General features: G+C 39.7%; 2 protein-coding genes across 26 annotated transcripts in view; one reads left to right on the forward strand and one right to left on the reverse strand.

The window, feature by feature from the left end:
* dock7 (dedicator of cytokinesis 7) overlaps positions 1 to 18,352 on the reverse strand; it is a 44,465-nt gene extending 26,113 nt beyond the window's left edge. For all 24 annotated transcript variants that reach the window (XM_046392923.1, XM_046392922.1, XM_046392921.1 and 21 more), the window contains exons 1-14: positions 18,196 to 18,352; positions 15,258 to 15,357; positions 13,435 to 13,610; positions 12,581 to 12,649; positions 12,307 to 12,436; positions 11,934 to 12,146; positions 11,538 to 11,623; positions 11,364 to 11,430; positions 10,713 to 10,862; positions 9,656 to 9,736; positions 9,358 to 9,520; positions 8,733 to 8,875; positions 8,478 to 8,571; positions 8,111 to 8,273 (exon numbers count right to left, since the gene is read on the reverse strand). In XM_046392923.1, coding sequence (XP_046248879.1) covers positions 8,111 to 8,273; positions 8,478 to 8,571; positions 8,733 to 8,875; positions 9,358 to 9,520; positions 9,656 to 9,736; positions 10,713 to 10,862; positions 11,364 to 11,430; positions 11,538 to 11,623; positions 11,934 to 12,146; positions 12,307 to 12,436; positions 12,581 to 12,649; positions 13,435 to 13,610; positions 15,258 to 15,357; positions 18,196 to 18,233 — 1,673 coding nt within the window. In that variant the 5' untranslated portion in view covers positions 18,234 to 18,352. The remainder of the gene's footprint in view (positions 1 to 8,110; positions 8,274 to 8,477; positions 8,572 to 8,732; positions 8,876 to 9,357; positions 9,521 to 9,655; positions 9,737 to 10,712; positions 10,863 to 11,363; positions 11,431 to 11,537; positions 11,624 to 11,933; positions 12,147 to 12,306; positions 12,437 to 12,580; positions 12,650 to 13,434; positions 13,611 to 15,257; positions 15,358 to 18,195) is intronic.
* angptl3 (angiopoietin-like 3) lies at positions 2,860 to 7,334 on the forward strand. 2 transcript variants are annotated; one of them, XM_046392933.1, is made up of 7 exons: positions 2,860 to 3,496; positions 3,853 to 3,963; positions 4,160 to 4,271; positions 4,547 to 4,660; positions 4,927 to 5,022; positions 5,614 to 5,886; positions 6,071 to 7,334. In XM_046392933.1, the coding sequence occupies exons 1-7, from the start codon at positions 2,933 to 2,935 to the stop codon at positions 6,244 to 6,246; spliced, it is 1,446 nt and encodes a 481-aa protein (XP_046248889.1). In that variant the 5' UTR covers positions 2,860 to 2,932; the 3' UTR covers positions 6,247 to 7,334. The 2 variants fall into 2 exon arrangements, with proteins under 2 accessions (XP_046248889.1, XP_046248890.1); XM_046392934.1 differs by lacking the exon at positions 3,853 to 3,963.
* Positions 18,353 to 18,904: the final 552 nt, after the last annotated feature.

An 18,904-nucleotide genomic window follows, 5' to 3' on the forward strand; every position in this document is an offset into this window, starting at 1 on the left:
TGCCTTTTGCACCAACAGACCATGTGATAACTATTCTCTAGGAATGGTAAATAAATAGCATATCTGTCATGTTTTTTAGGACTTTTTGTCGTCTTTTAGGCTTTAATGGACAGAAAAGAGAAAGAGAGGGAGGGAGAGGGACACAGAGAGAGAGAGAGAGAGAGAGAGAGAGAGAGAGAGAGAGAGACAGAGAGAGAGAGAGAGAGAGAGAGAGAGAGAGAGACAGAGAGAGAGAGAGAGAGAGAGAGAGAGAGAGAGAGAGAGAGAGAGAGACTGCCAGGGACTCAGCTTTGGTACATGGAGTGCACGCTTTACCATGTGAACCACTAGCACAACCCAAGTCTGCTATGTTAATTGAAAACCACAATGATTTATGGGTGCTGAGAGCAAAAATGGTAAATGCTTAAATATTGATGTAAAGATCTCCACACATGTAATTATACAAATAAAATCTCTAATAGGTGTAAGCAACAGAAAAAGTATAATTACCATAGTGTAATCCTTAAAATGCAACCTATTTCTTCTGTTGGGCACACAACAGTCTCTACTTCACTGTAAAGTCAATTCTCAGTTTTTGTGCATTGAAGGCTTTCCACATCACATTTGTGTATGGTGAATATTGGATCAGCATTGGCGTCAAGACTATTTGTGATGTCACAAATCATGCTTGTTGCCTGCCCCCCCCCCAAAAAATTAAATTGAACACAGAGAAAATTTACAGTAGATGAAAGTGGGAGCAACACTTTATAGGGTCAGACACATACATCATTCTACAGAGTGAAACTCTGTGAAGCACAGTTAAAACTGAAACTAATCTTGGACAGAAAATTTTAGTTTCACCCTTAATTTAATCCTTCTTAGACAACCAGTGAGCAAGTTCTAAAAAAGGGCCGCATCTCATTAAATAATGACAGACTCAGCCAATTAGGTGTTACAATAGTGTGGGAACATCACTTTTTTCACTTTGTCATGAACAAAGGATGAGGCGGTAGTGGAAGGTATCCAAGCATGGAACAATGAACTGACTCACAGCGTGTTACGAGAGCAGTCCACCTAACTAGGGTTAACATCAGAGGTGATCAATAGAATTACAACCGCTAAAAAACTGCATAAGAATATCTCAGGAATAACTCATAGTATGTGTAATAAGAATGGGCACTGCTACAGACACAGCAGTATGAAAAATTAAAAATCTGAAACAATTTAAATGCTCAAAGGTAACACACAAAACAACAGTGAATACCCTATTACTTTGAGTGACCACTGGGGGTGCTCCATGTCATGTTGGAATTTGTAAAGTGAAAATTCAACTGTAAATTTGAACATGGGCACAAACATGGTCGCTTGGGTTAGATTCAAACCCTTAACTGTCTTGCTGTTAAGCTACAGTGCTAACCACTGTGCAGGCATGAGAGGTGGTACTGAATATCATTACCAGCTTTATGCTGATCAAGCAAATTCCTTGCACAGTCAGTCAGTCTGTGGCCATTTTTTTTCTTTTCCATAGCACCCTTTCTTTCTGCTTCCTTTACATGAAAAACAAGGCAGACCTTCATTACTGAGAGTTGAGGTAATCCATCCATATATTCGCAAATTACTAGAGAAAGCTCATTCAGATGAATGTGTCATATTTTAAACCAAATTAGAGACAGGGAGCATCACAGCATTTTCTGCTGTTTGTGATTGTGTAAAATTCTGATTGTTTACTTCGCTACACAAAGTGACTCATTGAATGACTAATAAAAAATATACTTTGAAATAATGAACAACAACATTCTCCAAAAGCTGAAAACAGGACACCCTGAAGGTATACATATGAACAAGAACAACTTTAAAGCTTTGATTTTCAAAAAAATGGAATGGCTGCTTAGCATGGAGGTGTGCATGTCTTTGATCTGTAAGGCCTTTTCCACAACACATAAGACAAGCCCATTTTAGAGGTTCAGAGCCACACAGCATGGAGTGCCATAAATACACTCTAATTAAATACTATACAAAGTCATTTCGCTGATTAGTTTGTCCTCACTCTCTGGCTGAAGGTGGATATACTGTATTTCACAAACACTGCAGGTCTGCGAGAAACAACTTACTAGGAATTTCCCATAAAAAACGTTTTTTACGACAGGACTCAGTGCACAGGAATGATCCTTTAAAAGCTGCAAACTAATCAGTAAACTATATACTCGCCATTTCATGTCTGGTGGCACGAGAAAAATATCACACGTCACGACAAACTAGAAGAAAAATGACAAGGCTGAGCAATAAAACCGAGATGATGAGTACACACTGTCCAAACTCTTCAACATCATTCATGCCTAGAAGCTCAGCCCTGGCACAGATGACAGGCTCACTCCCCGCCCCACACCAAAAGAAAAGGAGGAGGGAGAGCAAGAAAGAGAGCCTGGTGCTAGGCTGATTCAGCGTGGTGTTAAATCAAACCCTAGAGCATTAATTACAGACAGCCTTATCAATCAGAGTAAAGTGTGTACAGGGCTATAAGGTTTGAGATTGATTAGAATGACGATCCATCAAAAACCTGTGATGGCCACTGTTGGCTTTCTGCTGATCAGCTAAAGCTCTGCATCACAGATGGAGAAAAAGGGTAGGGTGTGGTGTGGAGAGGGGATTGGGGTTAAATAGGTTGTAGAGAAGGGGGGATGTATATGTCATATGCTCACTGCTGTGATTTGTTTGTTCAGGAGAGGGAGGGCTCAAGAGGGATTTGGGAGGAGGTGGGGTACAGAGCTAAAACAGAGTAGGATTTAATGATCAGCTAATCCCCCCCGCCTCCCCTACTGAGAGGGCAGTATAAAACACAGGGCAGCCTGCTGCTCTCACATCATTTAAACAGCAAGGAAGTCTAGGTTATAGGCAGAGGAAGAGAGAACACTGGAGAACAAACTAGAGGAAAGTAAGAGCAGTGAGTTAGATAATGTTCCACCACCCAGGACTGGACAAGAAAGTCATGATGAAGCTGTTTTGCCTGTTGCTGGTGCTACTTAGTTCCACTGCTGCTGTCCCCCTGGAGTCCTCAGATAGAGAAGAGCACACCACTCTACCTTCCCAGGTCTTTACCACATCACCAAACCCAACCGAGGCAAAGTCCCGCTTTGCCATGCTGGATGATGTTCGTCTACTTGCAAACGGCCTCCTTCAGCTAGGCCAGAGTTTACGGGAGTTTGTCCACAAGACCAAAGCTCAAATCAATGATATCTTCCAAAAGTTGAACATTTTCGACCGCTCTTTTTACCAGCTCTCAGTGGTCACGTCAGAGATCAAGGAGGAAGAGGAAGAGCTGAAGAAGACCACCAATTTCCTAAAGACCAACAATGAAGAGATCAAGAACCTGTCGCTGGAAATCAACTCTAAGATCAACAGCATCCTGCAGGAGCGTGCACAGCTACAGAATAAGGTGGGAAGCCTCGAGGAGAGGCTGAAAGGACTGTCGCAGAGCATGGTTCCCATTGACCAACTTAGTGAAATTACAACACTCAAGGTAAGCAGCTGATACATGCTGAAGCAATACCTCAGAGTTCCTTTTTTTAAGTCTGCAACAGTTAGTGGAGGACATGTGCACATTGGAAGAACAGAAATAAAAAGAAAAGTGGGCAAATTAAAACTGCAGCAACAGGTTCCCTCAAATGCAGTTAGCAACAGTCATACATTTAATTAATTCAACTAAATTGGGTCATATCAAGAGGCATGTAACATGCCTCTTAAAATATACTGGCAGTGGGAAAACAACCTGATACTAAATTCAGTCTGTATTTAGCAATTTGTTCAATTTAGTTGAGTCAACAATTGATGTATAGCTATAACGCAAAAATAACATTTTGATTACGGCATTTTCAGGAAGTGATTGAAGCTCAAGAGAAAACAATCACCAGCCTGCTGACAGCTGTGAGGGAGCAGCATGATCAGCTCGACCACCAGAAAATCAAGATTAAAAATCTAGAGGAAAAGGTAGACAGCAAGTTTTCACTGGATTCTGTCTTTACAGGCTAAATATCTGCTATCTATAAGAATCCACTTTGGTACTCTGAAATTGTTTTTATGTAAAATCAGCTTTATGAGGGAAGAGAATATGGGGAGGGAAACTGTTTTTTCTAGGGCTGAGATCATAACCTGACATTTTGGAGTGATTTGCATTTTCTTGCAGATAAGCTATGACAGCTTTCAGGATACAGTTGATAAGCCAATGGATTCAGACTCTGCAGCTTCTGATATGTTTGAATATTTGACAGGGAACTCAACTGGTCTGGACACAAATGGTAAAATTATTTCAAATGTTATCAGCTTGTATATACACTTTTGCATTGCTTTATATATTGCTATTTTTACACAATTTGTATAGGTTATCCTTTTTACGGTATTGTCTCTGTTTGCAATGCTGTTGCAGCACTGTAATTTCCCAGCCTGGGATCAATAAAGTATATCTACCTATTTAAAATGTCAATGTAAACACTAAATGTCTTAAAATAAAAAGAGAATGCAAAGGTTCGGGGAAAGTTGGATACATTCATTTTGATTTTTTTCATTGTTTCAGACCTCCCCACGGACTGCAGTGAGCTGTTTAACAAAGGAGAGGCAAACAGTGGAATTTATGTTATCAAGCCAAACCAATCTGAGCCATTCAACGTTTACTGTGAAATGGGTTCAGGTGGGGTGAGATTACAGCAATCAGTTCTAATTGAGAGTGTCTAAAAACTGTTTCTACATTCAGAGGCACTGACATGGTTCAAAAAGCAAAAGATTGTTAAGCTAGATAGCCACAGGACAGGCTATCCAAAAGGGCTGTCAATGGGGTTGATATCCCATTCACATTATCCATAATAAGGAGGCTTCCTGGTGATTCTGTCGACTTTTGTGTGGCTTGTACAACAGAAAATTGACTAAAAATATGTTCGACTGTAATCCATTCTACAGATGGCAGTTCAACAGTCATCCAACGTAGGGTCGATGGTTCGGTGGATTTTGACCAGACGTGGAACAATTATGAAAGAGGCTTTGGAGATCTGGAAAGTGAGTACTGTTATTTTACATTAACTAAAAAACATATAGGATTGTACCACAATAAAAGTAAGTAAGTAAGTAAGTATTGGGAATTTGAGTCTACTTTGCTGCACAACTAAAGGGAACTGAATCGAATTTGAATGAATTTTTACTACAAAATAAAAGCATCTAAGCATTTGAACTGAACTGAAACAACTGAATACTACCAACTTGAACAGACTATTTTGATGAGGAGGGAGCATTTGCAAGTATTTCCTGCAGGTGGTCTCATAGGAAATAGTACTTGTTACACATCAGCCCTGAATTGAGAAACTGGCTTCCTTTATTGTACTTGAATACAACGTGTTTTGGCAGCTTTCTCTCCAGAACTCAGCGGCTCAGACAGACACTCATAGAAGCAGTCATCTTCATACCAAAATAATGGCTCCCGCAGGCATGAATTGTAGCTGTGACGTTCTTTCAAAACTGCCTAACCAAAAACAAAGGAAAGTACATAGACATGTACGTGCACTATGATTAAAGATTTCTGTCTCTATAGGAGATAAAGCAGAAACTGATAAATTATTGAATAAAAATGAGACTGTATGGTGTTTCACGCAGAGGACTTCTGGCTGGGCTTGAAGAAGATCCACAGCTTTGCTCAGCAGGGAGCTTACATCCTACGTATCGAATTGGAGGACTGGAAGGAAGAGAAGCACTGGGCTGAATATCACTTCTCAGTGGAAGGTCCCTCCAAGGACTACACCCTTCACGTCAGCCACTTCTCTGGTGACCTGCCTGATGCTATGGCCAACAGCACCGGCATGAGATTTTCCACAAAAGACAGAAATTATGACCTCCACCGAAGTACCAACTGCACTCGCAATTACACAGGTAAACGGTTTTACAAGCTGATTCAGCACAATGACTTCATGGTGACCTGTATTTCCAACAAAGTCATAAACCAAGTATTGCAGACTCTTCCGCACTCAAACAATGGCTGTTTGGTAAAATTAAACATTTATTGCAGAAACTTTTCTTAACACAATTTATGTTTCTAATCCCGACACTTTGGCAGGTGGTTGGTGGCTCAAAGACTGTGGAGAGGCGAACCTTAACGGACGGTATCTGTGGATGAAGCCTAAAGGACGGTCTATGAGAAGGAAGGGCATTCACTGGAAACCAGGCACAGGTCCTTCAATTTACCTGAAGATGACCAAGATAAGCATACGACCAGCAGAAACCTCCAACTGAACCTCATAACTCATACCTTCTCTTACAACACTACTGGCATTTTCCCATAAACACTGATTTCCAATGCTCAGTTAAAACAGACAGTCCACAGGAGGGGAAAGTGAAGTAACACAGGCATTATATACATCTACAAGACATAATTCTTCGTTTATCAGCAATATTGGGCAGATTGCTTCCTATCATTGTTTTAGGCTGGTGCTTACCAACAGATAACAGGCCAAAAGTGTCACAAGCTGGAATATGCGGAACAGTTGCAATGATGCAATCATGCCACACAGGTCATTAACCTACTGGGTCTGATCCAGCAGGAACAGTAGGACTGTCATTATGCAACATCTGCAATCACTTGCAAAATGGACATATTGATCCACATCAGTAACTTGATTCAGTGCTGGGTGCAAAATGTCACAGTGCTGCAGTAGAAAGAAAACTGTAAGCAGAAATAAGAAAGCAATTCAAAAACTTCTTGGTGAATTTCAGTTGCATTTGACCATTTCAATGTTAGCTATTTAAGCTATTTAAAATGTATTTTATTTTTGTGATGTGAAACTCTTGTACGTACCCAGGAGCCACAGACAGGAAAATCAACAGGGGATAACATTTATCATGGAAGTAAAGTCAGAATTCAATAGAAATAATGCACAGCAAATCCAACATCTCAAAAAGTGTCCATACTGGTGGCTTGATTTCAATGAAGGTTGTGTAATTTTTGTCTGGCATTTTCCACTCCTTCATCCTCAATTTGATGAAAAAAAGTGGAGACGCCAGCAGTCAAATACATTTCAAAATATTTGAGATTCAAAGCCTTAATGAGCACTGATGTGTTTTTTCCCTTTGTTGCTTGTATGGTTTTTTTTTTACTCTGTAAAGTATTTAAACTATGTCCGTGCTATTGTCTGATTTATGCTGTTATTGCTAGAAAACATCATTTGCCCATATTTTCTGTTACTGAGTCATATTGACTTATTAGAACATACTGTGCTGTAAATGTGCTTCATACTAGCATGTCATGGTAACAAGTAGCTATGTACTCTAGCAAACATATTTATGAAGACGAAATAAAAATAATGACCAAATGATTATCAGGATTGCAGGACTGCAATATTTACTTTTTAGCTTATAAAAACAGGGTTTCTTCATCGTACCCTCTTGTCACAGTTCAGGATCAATAACCTCATGGAGTTTATTTGACATCTACTTTAAAGAAAAAACAGTGATAGATAAGAATATCAAACAACAAGACTTCCTGAAAACTTGCGATTCCAGGCAAATCAATTATTAAAAAAGATTCAGAATCAAAATGTAACACTATGATTTCCTTTAACCCAGTTCTGCTGGGTATCTACAGTGGATCAGTTAGGTCTGGCATTAGTTAATCTACAATAGGAAGGCAACTGGTTATCTATAGACAAACATGGCCTGCAGTGGCGAGCCCATGTATGCAAGGTAAGGTAATAAGAACATCTCTCCAAGTGACCTTGACAAAAATAACTTGTTCATGTGGAATACGTACGAAGTACACTGGCAGAAATGAGGTGAACATTAACAAGCCATTGTAAGTCATCACTGTACTGAGTTTGAACAGATGTGCATGTGAACACTACGAGCTGAAGATGTGTTTGGACTGAAGCTGTTGTCATTCACCTGACTAAATGATCACTGAAGTGTTTGTGGTATTTTGCCAGTGAAGTAAGATAATTTCCACTAAATATGTAGTATTTGTACAGATGTTAATCCGCCTTCAAGCCAATGGAGCTATGCCAACTGACAGGAGATATGAAAAGGCTCTTACATCTCAAATCAGTTGATTCAGTAAGATAATTAAGATAAAGCACAAAAACCAAAATCAGAATCTTTACTGTACCTGTATGTGGTGTTTGGCACATAGACATCCCTTGCAGGGAACTCCAAGATCTCCCTGGTGGGACGCACTCTGCTGTCTGGGTAGGGTTTAACCTGCAGAAGGTCAGGGGTCAAGCAATAGTGGGGGTTCTCTGGAGCTGGAGAAATGTCCAATTTCAACTGGGCTGTAGTGACAGTCACAGAAAACAAAGCAAGTGAGTGTGCAGGGAAGGCAAGAGAAAAGGGGATACATGAATTTGAAAAACAAGTGGTCCATTTTTTTTTCATGTTTCCATGTTTTAATTAAAGAGAATCATGACACCAATTAGAGATGAGCATCATATGAGCAACTGCCATGAAATCAAAGAATACTCGATCCTTGTTTATACCTGTGATGGGTCTCAGTCTTCTCAACACCGAAGAAGGCCTTCTCATATCTGCAAGGAACTTATACAAGTCTTCATCACTTAGTCTGTCCCCCTCCTACAACACAAATGAGCAGTGTATAAGAATTTAAAGCAAAAATTGGAGGCAGAAAGCAGAACACTGTAGGATAAGCTAAAGGATATATCCCTCTTTGTTTGTGTATCCCAAGAAGTGCATAAAATACATATACTGCAGATTGCGTGTGTAATTTATGAGACCTGTTTGAAGAAGTTGGTGATGGTGAGTGTTGCAGGTCTAAAGCCTGTCAGACTACATGATTCGTCTCCGCTGGTGGTCCTCTCCAGAGAACGCCTTCCCATGATGCTCGAGTTTCTTCGTTCTGACCACGAGCCTTTTCTCTCTGCACACAGGAAATACAATGTAACATTTCAAAATCTTTAGTGCTGTTTATTGACAACAGGTTTAAGCTTAATCCCGTATTTAGTTCTAAAGGTTATGCATATTTCTCTGATATACCCAGCAACAAAAAGTCAGCTACCACAGCACACAATCACTGAAGGGCAAACACAAAATAAAAAGACCAAAGATCAATGTGGTTGGATACTATGGGTGTTTAAATTTGTCCTGTTTTTAGATAAAGATCTTAAACTGGGGTAATGTACGGACATGACCACGAGCCTCATGCATGACAGTGGGGTTTCTGTTACAGTCTCTGTTCCCTGATAACCGTATGTGACAGTGAGGCTGCGAGTGGGCAAATGTTGAAAAAACGTTGGTTTTTTTGTGCTTCCATGATATGACTGTTAATGTCTTGATAGTGAGATGAACTCTGTATATTCACAGTTACAATCTAAAGGGTTTTGTTGAAAGCAGATTTCAGACCTGAGAGGCTCATTTCCAGCTCAGTATCTCTCTCAAGACTGCCAGCACTGTTCACAATGTTCATCAGGTGGATGGCGGTCCAGGCAAAGGGCATGCGGTAGCGGCCAAGACGTTGGCAGAACTGTTCTGACTGGCCACGAAGTTTCTCCAGTTTCTCCTTATTCTACAACAAAAATTAATAATATTAAAGTTGACTTCTTCGTGTCTTTACTAAAAGTGATTATACACTGTACAACATTTAGATTAGGTTACTTGAAACTAACTTCTTAAGTAAAAACCTAATTCACGCTAATCATACCTTGGCAGCATCAGACTCTTTGAAGACCATGTATGGCTCAGCACACTCTCCAATATCACCTTGCTGCAGGACCTTTTCCAGCTGGGGACAAAACACATACTTTCCATCCATACCCTCACACACAGCAGTAAAAGTGATCATACAGAACAGCGAGGGACTCTTCAATATGAGCCAATCACATTTAATTTATAGAACTTGGTCATATATAAGACAGCTGTTCTGGAAATTGCATTTGGAAAAGTGGGGGTTGACAGACTATTGCATTTTGAGTTGTTTATAGCCAAACTGTTATTAGGTTACACAGTGTTTCATTCAGGGTTAAACTTGTAAGAGTTTCTAATGGTAAGTGTAAAAGGTTTTGATGTAATGAGTGAAAAAAAACTCTCTTTCTCTCTCTCTCTCTGTTTGTCTGTCTTTATGGCAAAAAATGAGAACTAAATCATCTGTTACTTTGACAGGAGAAAAAAATGAGGGCTCTCGCCTCGTACAGACAATATCTTGGGGAAGCGTTCCCAGGAACACTAGTATAAAAGTGTTTGGAATCTTGTCTTTTTCCAAAAACACACACTTGACGAAGCAGCTGCTGCTACTGAGCCATTAAATAAGAGTGTAGTGGCACCCTGTCCATCAGGACGACTGTAACACATCATGCTTTATTTTTAAAAACAACCACTCAGCTTAAAGATTGTTCTTCTGAAGTTTAACATCAAAATAATAAATACTCTGTCAGAGCATAGCAGCACTGTGTGCATGACTCTCAACTGTAGTAGCTGTAGCTAATCGGCTAGCACGTTTCCTGCTAATTAGTATGAGGCTAGTTTTCTCCAACTACATCTGCCAAATGTTGATTCAGTCATTTAGCAGATGATAGCAGCTAAACTTGTTTAAGCTAATACACTGGACCGAACTGGCAAAACTGGAAAGATATCAACCACAGTTGGATCTCCCTTTAATCGACGTCATTCTCCGTTCAGTACAATATTGAGTATTATTACTCAATAAATTAACTGATTTAGATTTGACAAGATAAAGGGAAATAATATCCTAATTTTCTGACCTTGATGACAAGAAAGACATCCTGGGAGGGGTACGTGATGGAGAATATGGCAGAACGTGCCAGCGTTGAGATGGCTGCCGTCTGAATGTGCGGACGCAGCATGGCCTTCATCTGCTCTGAGTTTAGGTCGAAGAAAAAGTTCTCTGATATCTGAGGGACACATCCAGACAAACATACAGGAATTATTACATGATCATGACATTAAAGTTAAATGCGATACAATGGCCACAGCTTGGCAAAAAGTATTAGTAATCTTATTTCTTGAGTGAATGGCTGTGTTACTGCAACCTGATTTCTTGCTCACAGTGGTTGACAAACATGATATTTCAGTGACAAATGACCCACTTTTGAAATAATGGATATCCTGGCTAGAGCAATATATAGTATATGAGATACAGCTACTTAGAAAGGCAACTGCTACCCTCTAGTGTTTGTCAGCTAAAGGGTTGCAGAAGTAGCAGTGGATCTTCTTCTTCAGATAGATACATAGTTCCAGTGGATGATTTAACTGCATTCCTACAAGCATAACAGGACCACAACATAAAATTTTATAGTCCACTCATCAAATTCATTTTGGCCTCTCAACAATTTCAATGGTTTGCAGAAGTGACCCAACAACTCAGGGCTGACGAGGTAAGCATAACAGCTTACCTTTTTCTTTTCCTTGACATCGTATAAGGCCAAACTAGCAAATATGGGTTCAATTTCGATCTCGAACCTTCAAGGGGAGAGAAAAAGGAGTGGGTCAGCAGAAAGATGCAGTTAAATAAAAGAGCTAAAAGGCTGTTTTCTGAAAAAGAAAAAAAAAGGCTGTCCACCACTTACTTCAAGGACAAGCACTTGACGAGTAGCCTCTGGCCAAAGTGTTCTTTAGGTACTTCTGGCACACAGTGGCGCTCAATGGGCTCCTCCTACACATTCACATAGAAAATCACACACAAAATGAGTGAAAAACAAAACGACTGAGAATTTCTCTACGCCCATGCTGTGATGAAAAATGCTTAATTCATTATTCACGCAAATGTATTCATTACAAAGAACATTATTGAAGTCCTGGAACTGGTTTTAAACACAAAGACTGCGTTCATTGGCTTACTTGGTCTGAGTAACCCACAAACATCCTAACAAAAATAAAAAATATATATATTGCAAATAGAAGAACAAAGAATAGAAGCAGCTAGCAGAAAATTGTTTCACCATAAGTAAAGGTATAAACTCTACCTCATCAAGGGCAGGATGCAGAGCAAAGAGTTCACGGTGGCGGCTGGCTTTGCGCTGCTCTTCATTGTGCCTGTCAATCTCCTCATTTGGGGCACGGTCAAGAAGGTGGGGGAGGAGGGCATCAGGGAGGGAGTTCTTCAAGTCAAAGATACTGCAGGCCCAGCTGCCACGTGGAGTGTCATCTATGGACATTGACCGCCGCTTCAGATCATCCTACAGGACAAACCAAAGAGTGTCACAAGCACAGCAACTCATTTGCACAACATTTTAGTAATCCCTTGTGTCAAAGTACACATGGTCCACCAAATATCTATCAGCAACCTGAAAATTTCAAGAAGAGATCAAAAATAAAGGCAAATCAATTCTCTGATACCTGGTCGTCCTGGTAGCTGCTGTTGTCTGGCATCTCATCAGCCTCAAACACTTGTTTAGGCAGACCTTTCTGGCGCTCCTTCTGTTTGTCCAATGTGTTGGGGTTAAAGCCTGTACCAAGCTTGTGGTATCTGAGGGAGCAAGATGTAATTTAGAGCATTTAGTTAAACTTAATACTCAACATAGTCATAATATTTTACAGATATAAGAGTTAACAAGTAAAAACAGGTGATAAAAAAAAAAACTAAAAAAAATTCCACAAAGAGAAGCCTTACTTTCTGTTGACGATGGCCCAGTCCTCTGTGTAGGACCTGACACAGTCTCTGACATGAGGATCGGTGTCCCTGCAACCAATCAAACAAAATTTATTTTAATAGCAAGAGTGAGACTCTAAATGCATTAGTCTAAGTGAATGAAGATGACAGGCTACTAGACCGATGTCATTTAATCTTTCTGACTGAAGTACACTTGCGGTAGTGCCACCTCTTCCGAAATACCAAGAACCACAGCTACAGCAAGTAATGACATCAAGCGCCCAGGTCTTTCATCATTTAACACACAGCGCAACTTTCACATTTAAAAAAATAAAATAAAAATTACAGAAAGTTATGCAAAAACACTATATTTCTATTTTCTTTAGATAAGAAAAAAACTTAATACTTAATACAATGCAGCAAGAAAACATAAAGACATAAGAGCTAGCACAGCCTGATGGCCATGCAGTGTACAATTTAAAGAAGGTTACTTGGCAAGTGATAGTATATTGTCATCAGCTGAATGATAATAAAGCTGGAAAAAAGAAATTAAATGTGAAACCAAGAGGTGGATGAAAAAAAAAACAGAAACTGATCAAACTCCAAATTTCAACATTTAAAATATAATAGCCTGAAAATGATGTATCTGTCTAACTATCTCCAACAGAGAAAAGTGCTGTCAATATCATTTATAATTTCCAATTCCTGATTCATTTTGCATTGTAGAAACACTTGCATGGTACTCTGGGTACTACACTATACTCAATATGCTCTTGTATGACCACAATCTGTCAAAGAAAATATGTTAAGTAAGACTGTGTCCCTCCACACCTGGCACGACCCCCTACAGTATTTTCACCTCACAGAAGCCTTACCCTTCCTCTGGGACAGCTTGTGCCACTGTGCGACACTCCCTGGGTGTGTAGATGACCTCAATATCATCTGGGGGAAACTCAATCAGATCTCGCAGAGGACCTGACTCAACAATGGGAGGGTGAGTGATAAGGTACTCCTCAAAATCCACTGGCTCCACTGCCTCTGTGAGGGGCACCTGGTGAGCAATGAGAAAAAGAGAGAGGGACGGATCACAGAGAAGGGACAAGTTTATTAGCTGTGAGGACATAGTCATCTGTTCACTTCTCCTGTCAGCACCTTTTTTTTTATTTTAATTTTTACTGTACAAAGATGTCTTGGTAAAGTCTTACAGTCACCAAGTTTTAGTGAAGGCTTCAGCAGATTCTCCATACAACCCAAGCAAAAGCAGAAGAGTTATAGGGTATTAGTCAATCTATGAATCTGCACCAACAGGTCAAAAGTATAAGGCAATTTCTGTTACCTCTGTTGAGACAGCTGTTCTACCTTATGGCTCATCTTCCCATTCTAAGCAGAAAAACCAAATAACCAAATCTGCGTTTTACTTCAAGCTCAGACTAAAGCTTCACAGGTCTGCTTCTAAAGCGATGGACCCCAGAATAGGGATGGTGGAGAGCGCTCTGATCTGAGATCAAACAGTCAGACTGACTTTATAAGTGTAAGTAAGTGTTTATTTATTTTATACGTCACACACCTTTTTTATATTATCACATTATAGCCTGTAATAGTGGATTGTTTAAAACAATGCTCTTGCAGTTTGCTACTCAAGAGTGATAATTTATGTACAGCAGACATGAGATAAAAATTACTTCTGTACTGATTTGTTTTTTTCCTTAAAATAATTTTAAAAAATGATAAGGAGTACCACATTAAAGTACTGGATCAATGAGCATTTTCTGTAAGAGTAGTAGTACAGTTAAAATCTTATTGATTAAGTCCAACCCAGGGACAACTGTTTCATCAAGTGTCAAAGTGTGTATGTTTGTCTCTCTCCCTCTTGAGGAATTTGAATACAAATACCTTTCAAAGTTTAATTAAAAGCCAAGTGCAGCCTATTTAAAGAGTAGCAAGGAAGTATTTGCTGGCGCAGTGGCTCAGGGCTGTTGATGGTCAATTGGCACTATCCCTTTAACAAACATACTGTCCAGCCTCTTACACTCAAACCCCTCCAATCACTGCAGCATCGTCTGGATGTTTTAAAAAGGCCAACCAATTGTTATCCCTCATGGTATTTAGCAAGACTTAAACAACAGTTGCGCATCATTAGAAAACAACCACCAACTCAAAAGAAAATGTTTAATATTGTGGTTCACTCGGACAGAACTCAGGAGTTATTGCTAAAATACTGCAACTTGATTGATCAAAATGTCCAACATACATCTCAGATGTATAAAAATTTAATAAAGTCAAAAGTCAAAAGTCAAACTGAATCAGATTAAAAACTCTACTGTTGAACAATAAGCAGCAGCAGTTAGAGGTGACAAAAATCTTAGGGATGTCAAAAGCCAGAAATCAGTGAGCAGATCACAGAGAATATTGTTCCAACCTATCCAGTAAGTCATTTCTTTATACAAAACACTTAAAGGCATGTGAGCAGACAGTTAATCGTCTTTTGTGTTTGTTTTCCCAACACAGCAGACACCAAATGTGAATAATCGACAGTCTCTCAACTGTTGAGAGCACAGACACTGACATAGTAATTTAGGCTGGAAGTCTGACGTTTCAAACAATGCAGTAGCAGCAGCTGTCATACTGGCATGATGCTGCAAGACGGGATGTCAATGATATTTCAATTTCAACTTCAGCTGTCTTCGAGACTACTTACTGTGTTGCTTGCTGTGGTCCCAACGTTAAGGTTTTTGAAGAGCTGTGGAGAGCCCCCATACTGGCCAGCTATCTGCTTCCTGACCTCTGCTGCCACAGTCCTGCAAAGAGAGGACAGACAGGTGGAGGGAAGAAGACAGTGAGCGAACACATCAATGTGCAACGATACACAGACAGATAACTGACAAACAATATGATGTCCGAAATAATGATGGGATTAGGATACAGGTGATTCTGCAATGCACAATCCCGAAAGAAATGAAGCTATGATGTATTATGATCAATGCTGCAAGGCAATCTCGTATGACACATCCTAATATGTCTGCGACTAATGATCACTTTCATTGCTGATGAATCTGCCAGTTAGTTTCACATTTAATCAATTAAATGTTTAGTCCATAAAATGAAAATAAACTGTAAAAAAAAGTTATCATCACAAGTTCCTGAGTCCCAAAATGATCTCTTGAAATGGCTTCTTTTGTCCAAACAACAGTCCAAAACCTTCATTTACTATCATAAAGAATACAGTAGAGCAGCAAATCTTTGCATTTAATAAGCTGGAATTAGCAAATGTTCTCTTTCTCTCTCTTTTTATTAACTAACTAGAAATCTGAAACACTATATTCTGCTGAAGTTTGCAGATTGATATTTATGTCCCTTAAGCTGTCAAAAATGAGGCTAACATTGAATATTATACTTCTTGTCCTTCTGGACTGCTCTCCTTGTGTCTCTGCTCATAGTTTTATTGTATCGCCTCAGACAGCATCATATATTACACTGAGACAGAGAGAAAAGAAATAAAAACCTCTGGACCCCAGTGGTCAGCACAAAGCTCTTAGTGTTCAACTGATACACAGGCGCATTAAATCACAGCACTGGCCAAAACCACTCAGAGGCCTTTGCCTTGAACAAAACAACAACACAGGAAAAAGCCCATAGTGACACAAACAAGTAACAAATTAGAAACTAAGACAAAGACTACACAATGAAGACTCAAGGTTATGTTACACAGGCAACAGAGGCTATGAGGTTCAACAGTTATAAGTCAATCAACACTGCATACCATTTCCCTGTCTCTTCATCTCCATCTTGAAAGCAATATCACAATAACTAGTTTCAAGGCTACTTCGAACTGTTCGCCATGATTTGCAGTCATTGTTGGTCATCATCAAAGTAATGAAGACCAAGGATTAGGTACGATCCTGTCAGCAAAACCACAAGTGTCTAAACCAAGTATGCTTTCCCCACAGTGACTGCAGTGCTGAGTTCATCACTGTTTCATCATAGAAACACTGTATACAAACAGAAATTATCCTAAAGCCTAATGCCAGGTTGCAAAACAGAGGATTAAGCTTATCATCTTTACCAGGAAGGTAAAATTAAAGGTGCATGAGCCAAGCTGCCAGCATAAGAGAGCATGTTAATGTCCTTGTAGTAGAAATCCAGTGGCGTCTGCAGTTCAGTGTTGTCACCACTGGAGAAAGGCAGAAGCACTGAACCAACAAACACATTCCACAGTCCTCCCCAATGCCTCTCACCAGACCTTTACATAGCACTGGTCAATGCACAGAGGAATAACATAAATAAACAGCTTTTTTGAACATCTCTTCAAGAATGAAACAACAGTAGCTCCCAGGGACAAAACATAACCTGGTGGAAAGTGAAAATCATAATATGCAGGCCATTCAACCGAGACACATGATTTAAACTTTTGGGCAAAGCCACTGGCAATTTAATCACCACATTTGCCTCGACATGTGGTGGAAGCTAATTCACTCCTTTTACTTAAAGTCAGAGTGCTTAAACAGGTACAAAAAGATGCCTTTTCACCACTAAATGATTTATAAACAACATAAACAGGGTCCAATAATCTGCGACTTTAACTTTAATAAAAATGCATTCTCGTCTTCCCTTCACAGCAGCTTCAACTTCAGAATCTATAATGTTTGTTAAATTTCTGACCTAAAGTCAAATATTCTGGGCTAAATTAAAAGACTAATAAAGAAAAACAACCCATGCATGGCGTTTTGAAATAATCTAGTTTTTCAAATTAAAACAATGAAAACAAAAGTGACAGCAAAGACTACTGCTCCTTTTCCAAAAACCCCAGACCACTGTGATAACCTCTCCTGAAGGGTGGGAAAAAACATACTAAACAAACAACCAGCAAGCAATTGTTTCTGCTCAGTAAGTGCCAGAATGACTAGGCTCTAAATTAAGTGATCAGAAATGACAGTAACTTAAATATGATTTCGTACATAACTATAGGAGACAACAGTTCATGCCTACCAGATCTATCTATTGCCTGGGATGATGGTATTTGACAGCTAGCACAAAGCCCTTTGTTAAAGAGATTACTTTGATCTGTCTGAGAGGCGGAGAAGAGATTATAATATCGCTATTTGATAGCTGCTGAGGGAGGCTTTTGTTCCCAGTCTTACTGTACTACAAATACCTGTTCTCTCCTGTTAATGGGTTCTTGATGAAAACATAACTCAACAAAGTTCAGTCACATCTCTAACAGTGACAGTAGTACCTAGCTACTCATCGTTAACATAGCTACTGCAGGCAAGATGGCTAGCTAACTGTACAAAATTAACGGTTTTCACTAACAGTGAAGTCCCACCGGGTGCGGATAATAACATGATAGCAACTCCCGTTTTGCCAGGATACATGCAACAATATTACATCTCGCTCTTTTGTTAGAAATCGGGGGAGACAAGAGACCAGCTGCTAGCCGTATCGCTGTGTGTCTGGGTGGGTCTGAGCATCTTTGCCGATATGGCTAACAAGCGGCTAGCTCGAAGCAGCCAGGCTGTCTGTTGGCTGGGCCTCCTTCACAGGGTTCTCTCAGTTGTGGTCGGAGGGCGACCTATATAAAAGCGACAAAATGCTCGGTGTGCCATTTACAAGCTCGTTTCGGGGTCTCCAGTACTTACCTGCTGATTTTCTGGGCGAAGGCGCGGCGTTCAGCCATGGCAGTGGCCGCTGGTGTGCTTTAACGAAATTCCCAGGCAGACAGGCTGCAGTCAGACGCCGCTTTCCACTCACTACGACCACAGGGAAAACGGGAGAATGGGATCATTACCGTAATGAACGTAATGGTGTGCAACAGAACACACCCATTGAAAAGCCCCTGTGCGCGTACTATGAGGAATAGGGACACATCATAACCTGCACAGCTATATTTACACAATATTCACCTTATAAATGTCATTTATCAAAATCTGTTGCTAGTGGAAAGTCGTATAACACAACATTCATACCGGCCATTTTTTTCTCTGAGAAATTTGGTCATATTCACTGCAATACGCTAATTCCCATACTCTGACTGAAATGTAGTCAATTTGATTTCAAACCTTTACGTGAAATTTTTCCCGTTATAAACAATGGAAAATATACGCATTGTATAAATTTGAATATTTCATTTACATCTTTCGTCATCTAAAGTTAATGATAGAACACCTAAATCTCCTTTTTGCACTCGTCATATTTTAAATGAAAATCGTATTATCGTAATTGTATCACATTAGATGAATTGATTTTAAAAAAAAATCCTACAGCAGTAAATGTTTCAGTAGTGTATTTGTAACCACGATGGCCATGATCTCAGACAAACAGAGAAACGTCTTTCAACAACAGACCATT

The sequence above is a fragment of the Scatophagus argus genome, chromosome 6 (genome assembly GCF_020382885.2).
Source record: "Scatophagus argus isolate fScaArg1 chromosome 6, fScaArg1.pri, whole genome shotgun sequence".
Lineage (NCBI taxonomy): Eukaryota > Metazoa > Chordata > Actinopteri > Scatophagidae > Scatophagus > Scatophagus argus.